Below are 19127 nucleotides of genomic sequence, written 5' to 3'. Positions count from 1 at the left end.
AATTCGGTAGTTAGTCGCACCTCAGAATTCAGTAGAAGCTCAAAGAGAATTCCAGCTACCAGGCGAAGACCTATTCACTCTATCAGGTCTCAAGCCCGGCTCGGGAAACCGAACGGTAGCTAGCGCCAAGGCAACCGTTAACACACATGCGAGTTGGACATCTTCAGTACCACGGCTTGTAAGTCGCAGCAGTAGGTCAGACCGTCATTCGAATAGCCTTCTCGAGGGCTACCTCACCAAGATCAGCGTGTGCTTCCTCGGCAGCCACGGGCAAGAAGAGCGTGGGCCGTTGAACTCAGGACTCCGTGCTCTGTCGCCTGACGTCTACACTCAACCGCTTGGCCGTCAACATCCCTTGAAATCATTCCACTCTCCGCCAGAAGCCTGTCAGTGAGATTGTATGGGGGCCATAAAACGTAACCTAGCTCTACCATCTGACCCCTAATGCATTCACAGTCACGATCGCCGTAGTTTAAGTAATTGAAACCAGTGAACGCATCAATATATACGCCTATGCTGTTTAGACATCCAACACGAACTGCGACAACGTTACACTCCCAAGGTCTCCACACTGCATATAAAAAATAGCACAACACAATAACACAACCTAGAAAAGATATCCGAAACCTAAGGTGGTGAAATCTGTGAAGAAACTGAATTGGCAACATCTTATTTTTTCCACGTGGACTTGGCAATAGGTGTCAGTTCCTAAAACGGACGCTATTGGTGGGAAAGTTTTGAGGAGAGCATATGCTTGGCTCCACGTGTCAGAGGGAAACTGATCTTTCGGAACTTTATTTGAAGTGGCGTTCGAATCAGGACTTCAACTATAACAAATACCAAATCTCATTCTGTCTTTTCCTATCTATCTCTATCACATTTCTAGATATCTCTCTTTTATGTTTGTGCTGTGAATTTAGATACTATTTTCCTCTCCTAACAGAGACAAGAGGCAAAACAGAAGACCGATTTGGAAGAATTGGAACCGCCTGCTACACTTCCACCTGGGGTCAGTGGCCATTGGCTCTCTGCTCATAGCCCTCGTTCAGTTCTTCAAGGCCGTCATAAGCTACATCCAGCCGAAGCTCAGCGGCGTCCAAATGTTCAAATGTTGTCTGGGTTGCGTGGAGATGATAACCAAGTACCTTACCAGAAACGCATACATAGAAGTGGGTAAGTTAGTCATTGCAAGTTACTTATTTACACACTTTAAGGCAGTTTTCTTCTGCTGTAACTGTAATGACATTGTCTAGTACTTTTTCAATCTTTCAGCTCTTTTTTTATGCTTAACTGGAATTAAAAGAAGAGTTGACAACACTGTTTCCGTTTGTTTTATCTCCACTGGATTCTCTTTGGATTCGCTGCAGTATTTGACACTAGGTGTAGTGCAACCAAGTACACGAATAGCGGTGTTCAAGTTCAGAATATTCAACAAATGCTTTAAACGTTAATTTGATTAGTTATCACGTGCCACGCGACCATACACCACACATTACACCGTTCCGGAACGTAGTGTAAACGGTGCATACACCAAGTACACTACTTCACACCAAATCAACGAAGTAGAGAAGTCGGTATTACACCGTGTAACCAAATAGACGCGTGAGTGCAGAGAGTGCCAAAAAGTTCAGAGAAACATTAGAGCTATGAAGATATGAGTGACAGTGAGAGAGAGAGAGAGAGATTAGATTGACAAGATAACAGGTAGAGTGAGAATGAGAAACGCAAAGAAAGAGGAAAATAAAAAGTGAGAGAGAAAGATATGTACACACACACACACACACACACACACACACACACACACACACACACACACACACACACACACACACAAACAGATAGAGACAGAGAGAGAGAGGGGGGAGAGAGAGAGAGAGAGATATGTAGACATACACGCAAACAGATAGAGAGAGAGAGAGAAAGATAGTCAGACAGATAAACGGAATGGTAGCGAAAGTAAGAAAGACACAGAAAGAGACAGATGTATGAGAAAGAGAGAGAGAGAGAAATAGAGAGAAAGAGAAAAATAGAGAGAGAGAGACAAAATAACAGGGAGAGTGAGAATGAGACACGCAAAAAACGAGGAAAAGAAAAAGTGAGATCAAGATGGTGAGAGAGAGATATGTAGGCACACACACACGCACACACAGATAGAGAGAGAGAGAGAGAGAGAAAGATACTCAGATGGAGAGACGGAATGGCAGAGACAGTAAGAAAGGCACAGAAAGAGACAGATGTATGAAAGAGAAATAGAAATAGAGAGATAGAGAAATAGAGAGAAAGAGAAACAGGGAGAAAGAGAAACAGAGAGAAAGAGAAAGAGAGAGAAAGATAGAGGGAAAGAGAAATAGAGAGAAAGAGAAACAGGGAGAAAAAGAAAGAGAGAGAAAGAGAAATAGAGAGAAAGAGAGAGAAGGAGAGAGAAACAGGGAAAAAGAGAAACAGGGAGAACGAGAAAGAGAGGGAAAGAGAAATAGAGAGAAAGAGAAATAGAGAGAAAGAGAAACAGAGAGAAAGAGAAAGAGAAATAGGAAGAAAGAGAAACAGAGAGAAAGAGAGAGAAAGATAAATAGAAAGAGATATAGAGAGAAAGAGAAATAGAGAGAAAGAGAAACAGGGAGAAAGAGAAACAGGGAGAAAGAGAAACAGAGAGAAATAAAAACAGAAAGATAAATAGAGAGAAAGAGAAAGAGAGAGAAATAGAGAAACAGAGAGAAAGAGAAAGAGAGAGAAATAGAGATTAGGAGAAATAGAGAGAGGGAGAATGTAAGAGACAAAGACAGAGTCATATTGCAATTGGAAACAAAAGACTGGATGCACTTTTGCTACCAAAACATATTTTAATAACAAGAAAATTAAGTTTCTTGTTATTTAAAAAAAATACCTTTGTTTTGGGTGTTAATGAAAGAGGCAAACGTAGTCACAAATAATTGCTTGCATTTGGTTTGAGTGGGAGCATACATATGTTAAAACGACATTAGAAGTAAATCTCCAGCCGAAAGTAGTTGTGAAATTAACGTACAGTAACATCAAACCCTTAATTCGACATGATACAATCGGTACCCCATGAGGTGAAGCAAATTTGGGAACACCCTGTACTTCATTTAATGTTTCACAGATTCGTGTGTGTATCATTACATGAGCTTCAAAGTGTATCATGACTAAACCCCGTACCAGCTAACTGTAGACCAGGCGAACGAGAACAAGTCTCTGCGCACGTAGTGACGCCAGACGGCTCCACCAATGAACAGTGAGAGAAACGGGATTGCGTAATGGACGACTGGAGTTACCCGCTTTCTCTCCTTCGTTCTGCAGCGTTGCAAACTTTTAAAAACGATAATGCCGTACGCACATGGCAAACGGACCGTATTTTTGTCTCCGGGTCCGTTCGCTTGGTTTTAGAATTTCTTAGGGAAATATTAGGGATAAAAAAGCAAGTGGAAATTTTGACAAGCCGTACATTTAGCGTACGGACAAAGGTCTGGACCGTACGGTTGGCAACGCTGCGTTTTCACCACTCGATTTCCCTTCTCTGCCGTTATGCGTGGCCCTGCTCCGCAGTTAGCTGGGACAGGGTATAATTTTATTTATGTAAGTAACGTCATATAGGTTACTTTTAAAAGTCATCTTGCAAAACACACTATACCTGTAAGAACATGAACTGGCTTGGCTTTAAATTCATAGTAAAATTGATTAATAGCACTGACTGAACAACCATTTTCTCATCCTCATCAGTGATGTATGGCAAATGCTTCGTGATGGCTGGGAAACGAGCCTTCAACATGCTCTCCAAGAACTTGATGGACGTTCTGATGCTGGCTTCCGTGGGTGGGTACGTTCTGACGTTCGCCAAGTGGTTGGTCACCTTATGCACAGGACTAGCCGGTCTAGGAATGATACGGGTACGTCACCTGAACAATACTGATTGTAGCTGTCGTTAGTGATGTTAATTTATTTTACGTCGCTTTTCCACCATTTTTTGGCTAATCACGATGATAAGGATGAGTAGATGAAATTAATAAAGGGACACGTCAAGAATGGGACTCGAACACGGGGACTTCGGTGGCGAGGTCTACAGTCATACACCTAACGCGTTCGCCCACCGAATAGGTGTTAATAGTATGGAGCAAGGCGAAATAATATTTAGCTTTCCTTATACATACCGGGTGGCCAGAATTAAAGTTACCCAACTCAGAGCCCTCTGTAGCTTGTTTGAGTCATCGTAGAACTCGCAAATTTCATGAATCGACTATACAGACCATGAGGAAGAGGATGGCGATAAAAAAGTTCAATTTTCCGCCACCAGGTTGAAATCTGGCGCTGTACTTACATGATGGGTTGTACAGTACAAATAATCACGTTAAGTGATTTAGCTGAGTTATTAATTAGAAAGACATTTGTTAGTGGCTGGAAGTTGCGAGAAAATAATGTCTCCTTTATTGCAAGATTGCAAGGTAAAGGCAAATTCATAACCAATTGGAGCAGTTTACGTCATTATTACAACCCATCATGGAAATTTAGCGCCACATTTCATCCTGGTGGCGGAAAATTGAACTATTTTTTATCGTCCTCTTCTCCATGGTCTGCATAGTGGATTCACCAAATTTCAGAGTTCTACGATGCCTCAAACAGGCTACAGGAGGGCTCTGAGTTGGGTAACTTTAATTCTGGCCACCCGGTACATACACACAGGGTGGACCATATATCTCACAAACTAATCGTTTTAGAAAGAAATGTTTCAAACAAAAGTTTATTGACTTTTAAGAGGGGGAAAGAGAATGACATTATGTATATTTTAGTAGGCGGACATTTTGAAGTTCATTTCAAGGTCACTCAATTTTTAAAAATGGAAACCTAATTTTTTGCTTAATATTTTCATTCCTCTTACAAAAATGAACAACTTGTTGTAGAAACAATTTTTCCATTCATCACGTACGCGTAGTTTCATAGAGATTTGACAAGTAAAAAGTGGGAACAGAAATTCATACTATTGCATAAGCACCGAATTATTTATTCCTAAAACGAAAGAAGATAAATATGCTACTATACATTACAACAAGGACCTCTGCAATGGTGTAGTGTCTTAAGCTGTCGCATTGTAAGGAAAGGGTTCGTTCGTCAGTCGAGGCACATTACACATTGGTTGGTTGATTCCCCCCCTTAAAATCGATTAACTCTTATTTGAAATATGTCTTTGTTTGTTTGAGTTGCTGTTTTAAGTCCACTTTATGCACATTAAGGCTAATCGAGACTGAACCTACAGTTTCAAGTGGGATCCGAACCACTATGTGCCTCCACCGGGCATCGAACCCGGGACCACTTGATTACAAGGCGACGACGCTACCACTTTTTCTCTTTAGAAAAGGAATACCCCTAAGCCGTAGTATCCTCCGTTTTTTCACTTCTTTCTCAAGTTTTACGTTTCTCAGTTTTCAGTTTTTCTCATTTGGACAAACACAAATATCCATGTCTTACCCGGGATTCGAACCCGGAATCCCTGGCGTCGCAGCGCAATGCGCTAACCACTCCGCCACGGAGTTCGACGACCAGTGCACCATCGGCGAGTCCCAAAATATTTATTTTGAAAACGATTAGTTTGTAAGATAATTCGAGCTATCAACTTAAATGGTCCACACTGTATACACACACACACATACAGGGTTACTCAAAATTAGTTACCTAAATTTAAAATTAAATAACTCCATGTGTAGAAGATACTTACATAGTTTATGTACTGCATTAAAATCTACATAACATCAAGTTTGTTATAAATGTTCGATATGGCTCCCTTTTGTCACTCGGCAAATACAGAGTGTCCCACAAAGGGGTTTACACTATTTGAATGTTAATAACAGAGAACGTATTACAGATAACCTGATGGAACTTGTTGTATCTGGATCTGTCATGATTAGTGCTTGTTGCCATTCATTTGTTTTTCTTTCATTTCAGTTCAGTTTCCAGCAGTGACAAGTAATTGACAAGATGGCTGGGAACCTTTCCTTTGAGCAACGGAAGTGGATTTTAAAGAGTTTTTTGGAAATGTGAGAACATGAAAGAAGTGCAGAGACGATGGCGGGCAGACGAAATTACGCGACAAGTTTGAGAGGGAAGGAACTGTGTGTGATCTGGGACGGTGTGGCAGGAAGATATCAGTATCGGACGAAAGAGAGATGGAAGCAGTGGTACAAACTTTCACAAGATCCCCCAAGAAGTCCATACATCAAATTCTGCCCGCCATCGTCTCTGCACTTCTTTCATGTTCTCACATTTCCAAAAAAAAACACTTTAAAATCAACTTCCGTTGCTCAACGGAAAGGTTCCCAGCCATCTTGTCAATTACTTGTCACTACTGGCAACTGAACTGAAATGAAAGAAAAACAAATGAATGGCAACAAACACTAATCATGACAGATCCAGATACAACAAGTTCCATCGGGTTATCTGTAATACTTTCTCTGTTATTAACATTCAAATAGTGTAAACCGCTTTGTGGGACACTCGGTATTCCTCCGGTATGAAACTTCATTCCATATTCGCGTAAGCATGGCCGCATCCACTTGTAACACTGCATCGGTGATCCATTGTCGCAGGTCATAGGGAGTTCACAGTCTTTGCTTGAGGCAACTTCTGATACGTAGTTCTGAAACGCAGTTGAACGGTAACTACGGACTGTGTTTCGTAGACAACACTGCGCGCGGTGAGCACCGCTGTACGAATCCATGTCAATTGGTTTATTGGTCACATAGTCACCTGTAACAGAGCGCCTGACCTCTGGCGGTCTAGAAATGAAACTTCATGGAATGGTGCATATTTAGAACCACATTTGAATCAATATTGAAAAATACTTACGAAGTTTAGTTTCAGGTAACTAAATTTGAATAACCCTGTGTATACTGTGAACCAGGCCTGATGAAACAGTGCTCTCGTATTCACGTGTGGACCGCAGAGAGAGAAGAGGTACTGTGGCGTTGTAAGAGGGGCGGAAACAAGGGAGTGAAGCAGGCAGGAGACTTCGTCCGTCGCGTTCGTACAGTTTGAAACAGCGTTTCCACATAACGCATTGTTTCGCGACTTAGAACGAAGGAAAGGTTTTCGTTTAATGCAGTCTCTCTAGTTTTATCCACTCGCAAGCAATTTCGTACAACAGTTAATCCTATTCGGGGATCCGAGGAGGTGATTTCAGATGGAAATTTCGCAGCAATGTCTGCAATGTCCACCAAAGTGTGGTTTAATCAGCCTTTTATAAATGCGTAACTTTGTGCAACCCTGGATGAAAAGGAGGCCGGGGCGTGGTGCTTGTCACAACACATCGACAATTACAGAGATTGTGTACCGGGTGGCCATAATTAAAGTTACCCAACTCAGAGCCCTCTGTCGCCTGTTTGAGGCATCGTAGAACTCTGAAATTTGGTGAATCCACTATGCAGACCATAGAGAAGAGGATAGCGATAAAAATAGTTCAATTTTCCGTCACCAGGTTGAAATGTGGCGCTGTACTTCCATAATGGGTTGTAATAATGACGTAAACTGCTCCAATTGGTTATGGATTTGCCTTTACCTTGCAATAAACGAGAGATTGTTTTCTTGCAACTTCCAGCCACTAACAAATGTCTTTCTAATTAATAACACAGCTAAATCACTTAACGTGATTATTTGTACAACCCATCATGGAAGAACAGCGCCACATTTCAATCTGGTGGTGGAAAATTGAACTATTTCTTTATTATCGCCATCCTCTTCCCCATGGTCTGCATAGCGGATTCACCAAATTTCAGAGTTCTACGATGCGTCAAAACGGCTGCAGAGGGTTCTGAGTTGGGTAACTTTAATTATGGCCACCCGGTATGTGTGGAGCCCTACCTGAATAGAACCTGTTTGGATGAAGTCTTGCACTGCTGTCGATCTACGTTGCTTATTTTTTTATACAGAGAGCTGCAACACCAGGGGTCCCGGGTTCGAATCGCAGCCTGGACATGGGCGTTCTTTGTAATTGTCCCTTTATCAATTTAATCATATCATCACTCATCCTTAGCCAAAAATTTGTACAATAGTAAAATAAACCAAATCAATCAATCTTGCATTGCCGCAATATGTCTGAACCGACCTGATTTCCATGACAGACTGTTTGCGAGCCATGCCTTGCAGCTGCCATGGGAGATTCCTGCGCATGCGCGTCTCAGACTGTTACTGGTAGATACTACATGCACCATCTAGTACACCAAACATTAAAGCCTGAATCACACGGAACTGGAAATCCAGTAGGAATGCTCTAGTTGACGCTGGACTGACTACCCATTTGCTAGTTTTCGCCTCACACGGTACTTGTTACACCGTACTTGTCGATAGTCTCTCGTTCCCATAATGGCGGCCGCGCGAGATGTAAACAACGTATCACTTCACACTTTTAAACGACGATAACTATTCAACTGAGAGGAATATCGCTTCGTATTAAATGGTTTTAGGTAGAGAAGAACGGCGCTGATAAAATACATACTTTACAACGTTTACTGTACACGTATGGAAGAATATTTTAGCTTTTTCAATTGTAAACACGCGCACTCACCATAGACTGTGTAACTCGACGTGACTTTCGTGGTGTATGTATTATACATGTAATTGGAACAGCTAACCGAAATGATCCATGAAATGCTTTGGTGTAAAACTGTAAAGTATAAGATTTTTGGAAGCATTTACGTAGCATTTGTGCTTTCGTCTAAAACCGGCTAAAAGGTGGACGTGGCGGAGCAATTTGAAGAATGTTGTAGGAGAATTACTGTTTTGTGCTTTTATTAAGAAAGGAAAAGTATGAACTAGAGATTGGCTAGAAAAGAAATGGTAATCAATGCGTAGCGAACAAGCTTTTTAATTAACTCGGGTATGCATATTCATGCATGAGATTCGCAGGATTCATTCACAAAAAAAAATCAAACATTTAATTTAATACACTTGTAATAATAAGGATTTTTATTTTCGGCTAATCGTATTTATCATGTACACATCTCATCGCTTTGCATAAATACCTAAATATTAATGAACTGAACACGAATGCACTGCACCTCATCTCTTTCCTTTTTTATTTATCGGGAAACTAACAAAAACAGCCAACACTAGGAAACCACAGACAAAAACTCCCCTTTGCAAACTCGGAGATTATCTTCACATGGCCAAACTTTGCTCTGATTTGCTGCTCCACAGAATCCAGTCGACGAAAGCTAGTAGCAATTAGAACATGTCCTATTCGTCCAAACCAGTTAAGCAGTCAGCCAGGCGGCCATGATTTCTACCTAGAAAGTCAGTTCAGCGCCAACTAGGGCATTCCTACTAGAAATCCAGTTCCGTGTGATAGGGGCTTTAGTCTATACATAATTTTCACTAGCTCTACTTAATTTACAAATAGCACATTAACATGACAAAAAAGGGTGATTCAAAAGTACCTTAACACCTTGTAAAATGTAAAGAAGTTAGGCTGGGTACAAATGGTCATGATAGAAACAGGCCTAGTGGGAACCATGTTGGTGTGTTCCAAGCTGACGTCCGCCATATTGAATTCAACTTTAAAATTTTTAACTGGGAAGGGGGTGATGTGATATATCAAATCAGGCTAGAATTTCACGAGAAATGCAATGGTGAAGATTTTTTCGACGTATTTTGAACCAATAGAAATTATTAATGAATTCTTGTACCCATTTCCTCCTTTTCGAGGTGTCAGAAAAAAACATTACATGCCTCTAACGTCATTATCGCATCGAGATCATACTGACGTCTAGGGTGAGAAGTTCACATGCCATTGCATATGATTTTAATGGGATATATGTTTATGTTCATGGTGTCTGATAAACAGGCATACTCGCATGGTGTTTATAGCCACTGAGACCTATATGTAGAACAAATAAGTTCTGTTTTTATGGCTAGCTCAATTTGAAATTACTATGCACTAATCTCAGTTAGTTATTTTTTAGTGCCACATATTAAATCGCTCTTTTCCATTTCTTCTAGGACAAGGAAGGGGTTGAAAACATGTGGCTACCGCTTGTATTGGGATGCCTCGTAACCTACTTAGTGATAAATTGTTTCATGTCTGTTTATGAGGTAAGAATGTTTCTGTTATTTCTAGGTTTTTACATTGTTACAATCCTTTTTATTCCTTTAATGTTACCGTTCTTATCCCTACAAAGCATAGGTTTCCTCCGCTCCCTCATCTATCATGTTCCGGCATAATTTCTGAGCTTAAGATGAAATTAAATTTGCATTCAGCCTCAATTTCCGCATGTATTTAAATGGGAGAACAATTGCGCATCAAAAGCTTGATGACACAACTATCGTGCTGCCATCTACATTAGCGTTCATTGACCAGCCCTATTGCGATACGGGCACGGCATGACACGGAATGAGGTATGCGCGAGCACATAATAGGTAATGTAACCTTGCATCTGTTATTTGTGTTGTATAAAAGTGTTAATTCTTTGTGTGGCTCCTTTGCAGATGACAATTGACACGGTCTTCTTGTGTTACTGTGAGGATCTCGAAATGAACGACGGTTCTGAAGAAAGGCCATACTACATGAGTCAGGACTTCAAGGTATGTAGGAATACCAGTGCAATATGAAAAGCTTTCGTACTCATAATGCAGCTCATTAACTGCATAAATGAAATAATAATAATCATTTGGCGTTAAGTTAAAAATTATTGCCAGTTTCGTGCATAGGGGGATTTATAAAAAATAGCCCCTAGGCTATTCTTTATTTTAGACCCTGCCGATGTTATTATTATTATTACTGAAAATAGGGTTATTACGAGGAGACCTTACTTTTAGGATTACCCTCGTATTAAAGAAGTTATCTTCTTTCATGAAATAAGCAAGTAAAGAACTGGACGTGTTGTTTTATTTTGCTCACAAAAATCAAGGCATATTAATATAATAGCCTGGGATAACCTAGTGGTAAATCCTGGGTTTCGGCAACTCATTGCTAGCATTCACAAATGGATGTTCCTTCGGACGTAGACTATTGATTTAGAATCTGCAAACGGTCACTTGTATAAGTGTTGATAATTTTCTTATTTAGCGTCGCTTATTTGCCACTTTTGTCTAGTAGCGGCGATGAGGATGAGTGATGATATGATGGAATTGATGAAGGGACACTCACAAAGAACACCCACGCCCATACCGGGATTTGAACCCGGGAACTTTGGTGGCTATATCCTGTCCCAGCTAACTGTAGAACAGGCCCGCGGATAGCGGCAGAGGAGGAGGAGGGAAATCAAGTGGTGAAAGCGTAGCGTTGCCAACCGTACTGTTCTGACCGTACAAGTACCGAACTTTAATGGCATGTCCGGACGTACGGTCCAGACCTTAGACCGTACGGTAAATGTACGATTTGCACTTGCTGCTTTATCCCTAATTTACCCCTAAGACTTGGAGACAAAAATACGGTTTGCCATATGCATTCGGTATAATCCTTTTCAAAAGTTTGCAACGCTGACAGATTGAAGCAGAGAAAGCGGGTAACTCCAGTCGTCCATTACGCAATACCGTTTCTCTCACTGTTCATTGGTGGAGCCGTCTCGCGTCAGAACTTGCGCAGAAACTTGTTCTCGTTCGCCTGGTCTACAGTTAGCTGGTACAGGGTTTAGATCCAAAGTGGCCACCTTACGATTTCGAGCACCAAGCCGACTGTTATTTATACAAAGAGTGGTGCTCTAACTGAGGGGGGGGATGCGGGGGGATGTTACCCCCAGAGAGTAATATTCTCACTAAGTATCTCCAGCAGTCTTAATATCAGCCTGGCTAGTTCAAAGGCCCTAACAAACATCCTCCGCGCGTCTAACAATTTCCACTTTAAACGCTAATAGGAAGTAAATTTTAATGAATAGAAACAAGACTGATTGATTTTTTTTATTTTTCTTCGCTTTTCATCCACTTTTGGTTAATTCCGAAGATGAGGATGAATAGTGATCTGATGAAATTGATGGAAGAAGAATCATATAAACACGGGAACACTATACAACATGAACGTCGCCGTCTTGTATTCAAGGGATCTCAAGTTCGATACTCAATGGAGGCACCTAATGGTTCGGATCTCACTTTAAACTGTAGGTCCGGTCCAAGTTAGCCTCTCTGAGCATAAAGTGGACTTAAAGCAACAACTCCAACTCCAGTACATAACACGAACTACATAGAGGATTATACTGGCTGTGAGTCAAGACGCCTGAGCCTCGTTAGTCTGCAAAATACAGTCCAGGGAAGCCGGTGCCATAATTTTATTTCGGGCGTTCATCCCATATGTACAATCGCTACCTAAACGTGATAAAGTACGGGGAGAGGGGTGAGAAGCCCTGAAGATGAATTTCTCGGTATATTACAGCTTATATATGTTTAACCCTGTTAAGGATGTAAAATTAATTAGAATTTGTAGGACTTCGGGGGCTTTAGCCCCGAAACCCTCCCGCCTAAGTGCCTGACTTCAGGATGTTCTACATGGAGAACATTAACATTTGAGTATCTTCAGAAAGAGTCAATGTTTCCTCCGAATAAAAAGTAAGTCCACGATATCAAGCCCACGATAGGTGCATGGCGTTCCTCGTCTCGTCCCTCTCGTCGAGAAGAGGTTCTTCTTACCCGACTGCGTATTGGACACAGCCGTCTAACGCATGGTCACTTGCTTCAAGGACAGGACCCTCCGATGTGTCGTGTTTGTAACGTTGTTTCGGCATATTCTTGTTTTGCTTTTCCCAGACAGGCTTTTTTAATTTCTCCAACTGTTTGGCATCCCTGTTGAGCGATAAAAACAGTGTTTTATCCAATGTTATTTAGATTTTTGCGAAGAGATGGCCTCTTCCATCGTCTCTGAGGAAGGTTTTAGTACATTCTTACTTTTTAATGTGTTGGGTTTGTCTTGTGCAGGTCTTTTTACAACCTTGCATTATAATTTTTTTTTTTACCAAGGGACCTTTCATAGATTCATGCCCGTTTCGCCCAGTACCGAAGAACTTGTTTTATAGGCCCAAGTAATAACAAGCGCCAGAACGGAAGTACCGTTTCGCCCAGAGGGAAATGTGAAAGTAAAAATTCATAATCGTGTAGAGCCAAATACAGGGTGTCCCACGAACGGCGCAACTGGGAATTAAGAGTGGCGTTACTTTGTAACCGAAAAATGTACATACATAAGTCATACACCAAATGTTAGCCCTGTTCAAGTAGATATTTTTAAACATAGAAACAACAAACGGGGTGCAGTGTTGTTCATGCAGTGTTGCCAAATGGAAGTGAAAGTGTAAATTTATTTTTCCACAAAGCATGGAAAATTGCATGTCAAACATTCGTACGGAAATTTGGACGTCAATTTCCACCTTGGGTAGGTGGACTATTTCGCCATCTATAGTTCAGAGAAGAAAACCGATCGTTTTCGCGTATAGCCAATCCTTAAATGCCTCGTAAAGGCGTACCGGTCCAAATGGGTGTTTTAAAAAAATTATGAGGTACAGTGGCAACACTGTTGATGTTTGAAGGCAACAAAAGGTGTGTTTAGTGATGGTCTATGACATGGAAATACTGGAAACAGGAAAACAAGAAAATGAAAATTATGGTGAAAAAAGTGTTACTTACTTTATATAGAATCCACTCGCGATCTTCTAACAAATCGTACTGGGAATGCAACCAAGGATGTCGCGCAACTATTGCGTTTTCCTAACCTAACCTAACCTCACTGGCTAATACTATTGTTGATATTGTGTTTGTACTGTGTATTCTTATCATGGGCGTCCGGAAAGGGCGCAAGGGGGCTGTCCCCCCCTGGAAAATGAAAATCAACCAAAAAATTTATATTTTTTACATATAATTTCATTTCAGCCACAATAATATGTGTTAATTATTACATGAATATGGTAAATTCAAATTTAAGCAATGTTTTTTGAGGGAGCATCACTATTATTGGGGAAAATGTGCCTTGTTTGCCCCCCTGGAAAAAATTACCTTCCTTGCCCCTCCCTGGAGAAAATCCTACGGACGTCCATGATTCTTATGTACATGTGTCTGTATTTCTGTTATTAATGCATTAAACAATGCGATAAGGCTCCCCTTTGGAACCCACACCTGATTTCCCTTCACACTCAAACCATCTTTTAAACGGTAACGGGCGAAATGGTACTTCGGCTACAGCCGGATTGCGCACATCAGTGGAATCTGATAAGCCGTTGACAAGGTGTCAAAATGTACAGGATTGCGCACAAAAAAATGAGGCGATGTTGTCAGATGTAAAATGTTCTCAAGCCGTTCTCACTTCTGTTGTGTTTGTGTGTGCGTGGACTTACACATGTTTTTGCTATGTTTTCCATAACCTATCTTGACTTGCTACATTTACTGGTCAAATTATATTTTTTATTTAATCCTTATGAGATTTACTATTTTATTTCTAATTTCTCTCTCTCTCTTCTTGCCTAAAGAAAGAAACAGTTTTGCGCACAGACTTTAAAGCTATCAAAGTGGCAACGTTCGATCAAAATCTGTGCGCAAAACAGGTCAGTGAGATTTGTGCGCAATTCGGTTGCAGCGTGTACTTCCGTTCTGGCGTGTGTTATCACTTGGGTCAATAAAACAAGTTTTTCTGTACTGGTCGAAACGGAAAGCCACGCTTTTATACCCCTTGTTTTATTTTTTTAGGTCAGAATTTTATATTAGGGGATATTTCCCCGTAAAAGTGTGCAAAATGGCCTCAAGTGTCGAAGCACCCAAAACTTTTACTTCATAAATTCATTCATTTAATGTTGAAGGTGTGTACACTTTCCCCCCTTTTGCTTCTTAATATTTAAGAAAAAATCCAAAATAAACTTGATACTGTTCATTTTGCCATTCCAGTGACTTTTTATCGTTATTGTATTAGTGAAGTATATTTTATTGGCAGGAACTCATGGACAACAGCAGAAAAAAGAACAAATCAAGCACTCCATCTTCGCCTGATAAAGATTCAAGCAAGAAGGCCTCAACTGCACGTCCCAGTTTTGACGAAGCTGGTGCCAAATCTCCTAAGCCTTTTGAAGATGTATAAACAAATTTTATTTTTCACAGCAGTAACTTAAAAACGACTTAGCAACATTATGCCTTGTGATAAAAATTACAATATGTTTCATGCATCTACGTCAGATTAAATTATTGCTCTTGGTAACTGATTATGTTTATTTTGCAATAAACATTTTATGTCGCTTGTCACTTCGGTGTGAAATACTCGTGTCGCTTGGCGCTGTGGGCCGAAAACTGCCTTAAGCCGGCATGAGACGGAAACATTTTATTTAACATTTTTGCTGGCATAAATGCTATGTAAATGCTTCCAGTACTTTACACGGTGCTCCTTTGTTTAGTCTCAATCTTGAAATAAAGTTGTCACTTTTCAAGCAAATGGTCTGGATTACAGGTAACTTGAAAAACAACAAATTTATTTCAATCTTGGGAAGTAGTTTCTCTTCAATTTTGACTAATTTGTCAAAAAATGACCTCAAGCTTGGGAAGCAGTAATTTTTCAATTTTGATTAAATTTTAATAAAAAATGAATAAATCCACCTGAGGCTTGAGGAGAGGTGATTATTCAATTTTGACTACATTTTAGTCAAAAAGTGACTAAATCCAGGTCAGGTTTGAGAAACAATAATTATTCAATTTTGACTACATTTTAGTCACAAAATGAATAAATCCACCTCAGGCTTGAGGAGAGGTGATTAACCAATGTTGACTACATTTTAGTCAAAAAGTGACTAAATCCAGGTCAGGTTTGAGAAACAATAATTATTCAATTTTGACTACATTTTAGTCAAAAAATGAATAAATCCACCTCAGGCTTGAGGAGAGGTGATTATTCAATGTTGATTACATTTTAATCAAAAAGTGACTAAATCCAGGTCAGGTTTGAGAAACAATAATTATTCAATTTTGACTACATTTTAGTAAGAAATGAATAAATCCACCTCAGGCTTGAGGAGAGGTGATTATTCAATTTTGACTACATTTTAATCAAAAATGACTAAATCCAGGTCAGGTTTGAGAAACAATAATTATTCAATTTTGACTACATTTTAGTCAAAAATGAATAAATCCACCCTAAGCCTTGAGGAGAGGTGATTATTCAATTTTGACTAAATTTTAGTCAAAAAGTGACTAAATTGATTTCTTACATTTTGACTATATAACTCACTGAAATGAAATGACTAATGCATGTAGTCACTTTTGACAAAAATCGGGTTGGTGCTATTTTTAGTACTGGGTTTAGTCAAAAAGTTACTCGTTTTTGACTAAGTCGTTTTTACAGTGCGTCGAGTTACACCATCTATGCTGAGTGCACGGTGTTTACAATTGAAACAACTGAAATATTCTTCTATACGTGTACTGTATATGTTATAAAGTACTATATATTTAAGCAGCGCCATTGATTTGTACCTAAAACTATTTAAAGGGAAACGTTTCCTCTCGGTTCAATAGTTATCGGCTTTTAAAAATGTGAAGTGATACATTGTTTACATCTTACGCGGCCGCCATTAGATGTGCACTCGTGACCTAGAGCTCGCTTCTGATTGGTTATGCCACGAAAAATGTTACGGAAATAGGACGGATCCTATCCTTGAGAAATGCCATGAAATATGCCATGGCATCTGAAATGCCATACGATTTTTCACTTTAAACGATATCATTTTTATCCTGGCATAAATGTTAAGAGAAATGCTTTCGTCTAAAGAGGGTCTTAGACGCTGGAGGCAGGCACGTATCTAGAAATATATTTCGGGGGTGTCCGAACCAAGTGTCTCAGGAATAATAGTAATAATAATAATAATAATAATATAAATAATAATAATGTTTAAATTAAAATAATTATATTAAATGAAATTAATACTAATTATAATACATAAATGAATATTATATTATTATTACACGAGTAGGTAAAGAGACTGTAGCTATAAGAATAGAGATATAACAGCGCATATTCATTACATAGCTTACCTTTAGTTAAGATCGGAATAATTTACATAAAAGCAAGTGCTCTGGCAATGAAATTAATGTCAAATAGATGAATAATTCAATATTTATCGAATAACAAAAATGATTTCACATGTTGTTGGAGAAAAGAAAGTTTCTAATTTTAAAAAGTTCAGAGGAAATTAATAACCGTCGATTATGCAACAAATACTAATATTTTTATTACTTAATTTTAGTACTTGGTAAGTCTTTCGAGGGGGTCCAGACCCCTGGACCCCTCCAAAATACGTCCATCCTGTCCCTCAAAGCCGTATGGTCCCAATATAATCCTAGTCTTCCAATAAGTTCAGAGGAAATTATACAACAACGGCTAAACGAATATATTCTTCTTTATTTATTTTTTGTACTTGATAAATCTTTCGGGGGGTCCAGACCCCCTGGACCCCCCTAAATACGTCATTGGCTGGAGGGGATTGTGTCGCGCGTCTCTGCTGTGTGAAAGCTGGATAAATCACACATCTTCGAAACGGACGATATGTATGAAATTAACTAAACTCCATATCTCCATAATGGTCAGGCTTGCGAAGATGCTTTTTTCATTGGTTGAAAAGATGTCGAAATCCATAGTTAGTAATCTTCTGGCTTTCGAGACCGGAGAACGCTAATTATTTTTAAATATATTCCTAATTGTCTTCACCATGCTCGGTCAGCGCCGAATATTTTTTTTGGGGGGGGGGTCGTGCCTTTAGGAAAGATTTAACACGGTGAGAGTGACGCAAGTAGGGGTGGGGGTGTTGTACATAGATTTTCCTAGCCCCAGGAATGGTGTCCCCCTCGCCCCCCTGCTTCCTGCATTACTTTTTCATTTCTGAAGTGGGCCGGTTAAGAAATATCCTAGATCACAATTTTACTTCCAGTTCCCGTTGCTAGTAGTAGTAGTCAAAACAGTTCATAATCTGAAAGATCACGAGAAAAAATGTGGAATTATTTTAGTATCAGTCACTATCAGCAGTGAGCTGCTAACGGATTTTATTTAATTTTATTTATTTGGGATTATAGCTTTCTTCAGTTTTTCCCATATCAATGTACTGCACATAAACTTACATATTCATTATTTTATTTGTGTACATTTTTTTCTTAACAAAAAAGGGTTGTTTCAACAATCACCAGTGGCGGCGATTAGGAGGGGGGCAGTTGCCCCCCACTTTTGCCACTTTTGGAACTATGTTAAACCTTATGTACCAAGGGAAAGTCATTTGTTCTTGCCATCTGGTGAGATTTCCAGGAACCACTCCACGTAGGACACTTCGCTGCGCTTCGCCGTGTTGAAGTCGTTCAAAGCATGGGGAACATGCGAAAAAGTAACGTATACTGTTCAGTTTTTTGCTCTAAATCGTTTTGTGGTTCAGGACAAGTGAAAAGCTTCCATGTATTTTCCACCCCGTGGAATCAACAAAAAAAGAAATGTTTAAATAAATCAGGGAAAACAGAACTGAGTGACAAGATTGGCATAACTGAAATGCGGCAAGGAAATTACAAAGAATGTACAAGTCTGTTCACTTTATTTTCCGAAATGATCTTTCGGAAAGATGATTTTATTGCCATGAAAATATGTTTTAAATTGTTCTTTATGAATATATAACATTTTTTCGAAAACAATGTATCATGTATGTAATTTGGAACAGGTGCAAGTCGATTAAGTGCGAAGATGAAAATAGTTTGAGAAAGTAAGTCAATTTTTAGTGAAGACTGAAGATAGCCTCAATGAAATTGTTGTTATTGTTATTATTATTATCATTATCCGGTGTTGTTATTAAAACAGCCTTCCTCTTTGGGGGAAAAAAATGCAACGGCATGTTTACATTTATTTCCTGCCCAAGCTTTGCAATAGAGATGAATTGCTTTATTTTCAAATCATTTCTGAGAGCCCCAGTTAGGCAGTTAGAACCGAGGTGCAGTGCAGATGAAACAGCACCGCTTTGAAAAACCAGTGCGTATACATTAGTTTGGTCTCCGTTTTCCGTGTTATTTTTATTATTATAATTAAATGCTTCGCTCTCAGCACAGCTTCACCTTCGTTATAGTTCCTGGAATTCACATCGCATTCGCAATATTTAAATATAACGCGTAATTTAAACGTTTTTTCCATACCAGCAATGACAACACGCTGCTAT

At 39.6% G+C, this 19127-nt stretch overlaps 1 protein-coding gene across 2 annotated transcripts in view; it reads left to right on the top strand.

Moving 5' to 3' along the window:
- LOC146004740 (choline transporter-like protein 1) overlaps positions 1-15157 on the top strand; it is a 73499-nt gene extending 58342 nt beyond the window's left edge. For both annotated transcript variants that reach the window (XM_083143704.1, XM_083143705.1), the window contains exons 12-16: positions 944-1173; positions 3736-3902; positions 9997-10089; positions 10483-10578; positions 14897-15157. In XM_083143704.1, the coding sequence (XP_082999830.1) occupies positions 944-1173; positions 3736-3902; positions 9997-10089; positions 10483-10578; positions 14897-15040 (730 nt within the window). In that variant the 3' untranslated portion in view covers positions 15041-15157. The remainder of the gene's footprint in view (positions 1-943; positions 1174-3735; positions 3903-9996; positions 10090-10482; positions 10579-14896) is intronic.
- The last annotated feature ends 3970 nt before the right edge of the window (positions 15158-19127 follow it).

The sequence above is a fragment of the Lepisma saccharinum genome, chromosome 22 (assembly GCF_977018435.1).
Source record: "Lepisma saccharinum chromosome 22, izLepSacc3.1, whole genome shotgun sequence".
Classification (NCBI taxonomy): Eukaryota; Metazoa; Arthropoda; class Insecta; order Zygentoma; family Lepismatidae; genus Lepisma; species Lepisma saccharinum.
The sequence above is the reverse complement of the archived record's forward strand: the minus strand, read 5'-3'. Positions and strand labels throughout refer to the sequence as shown.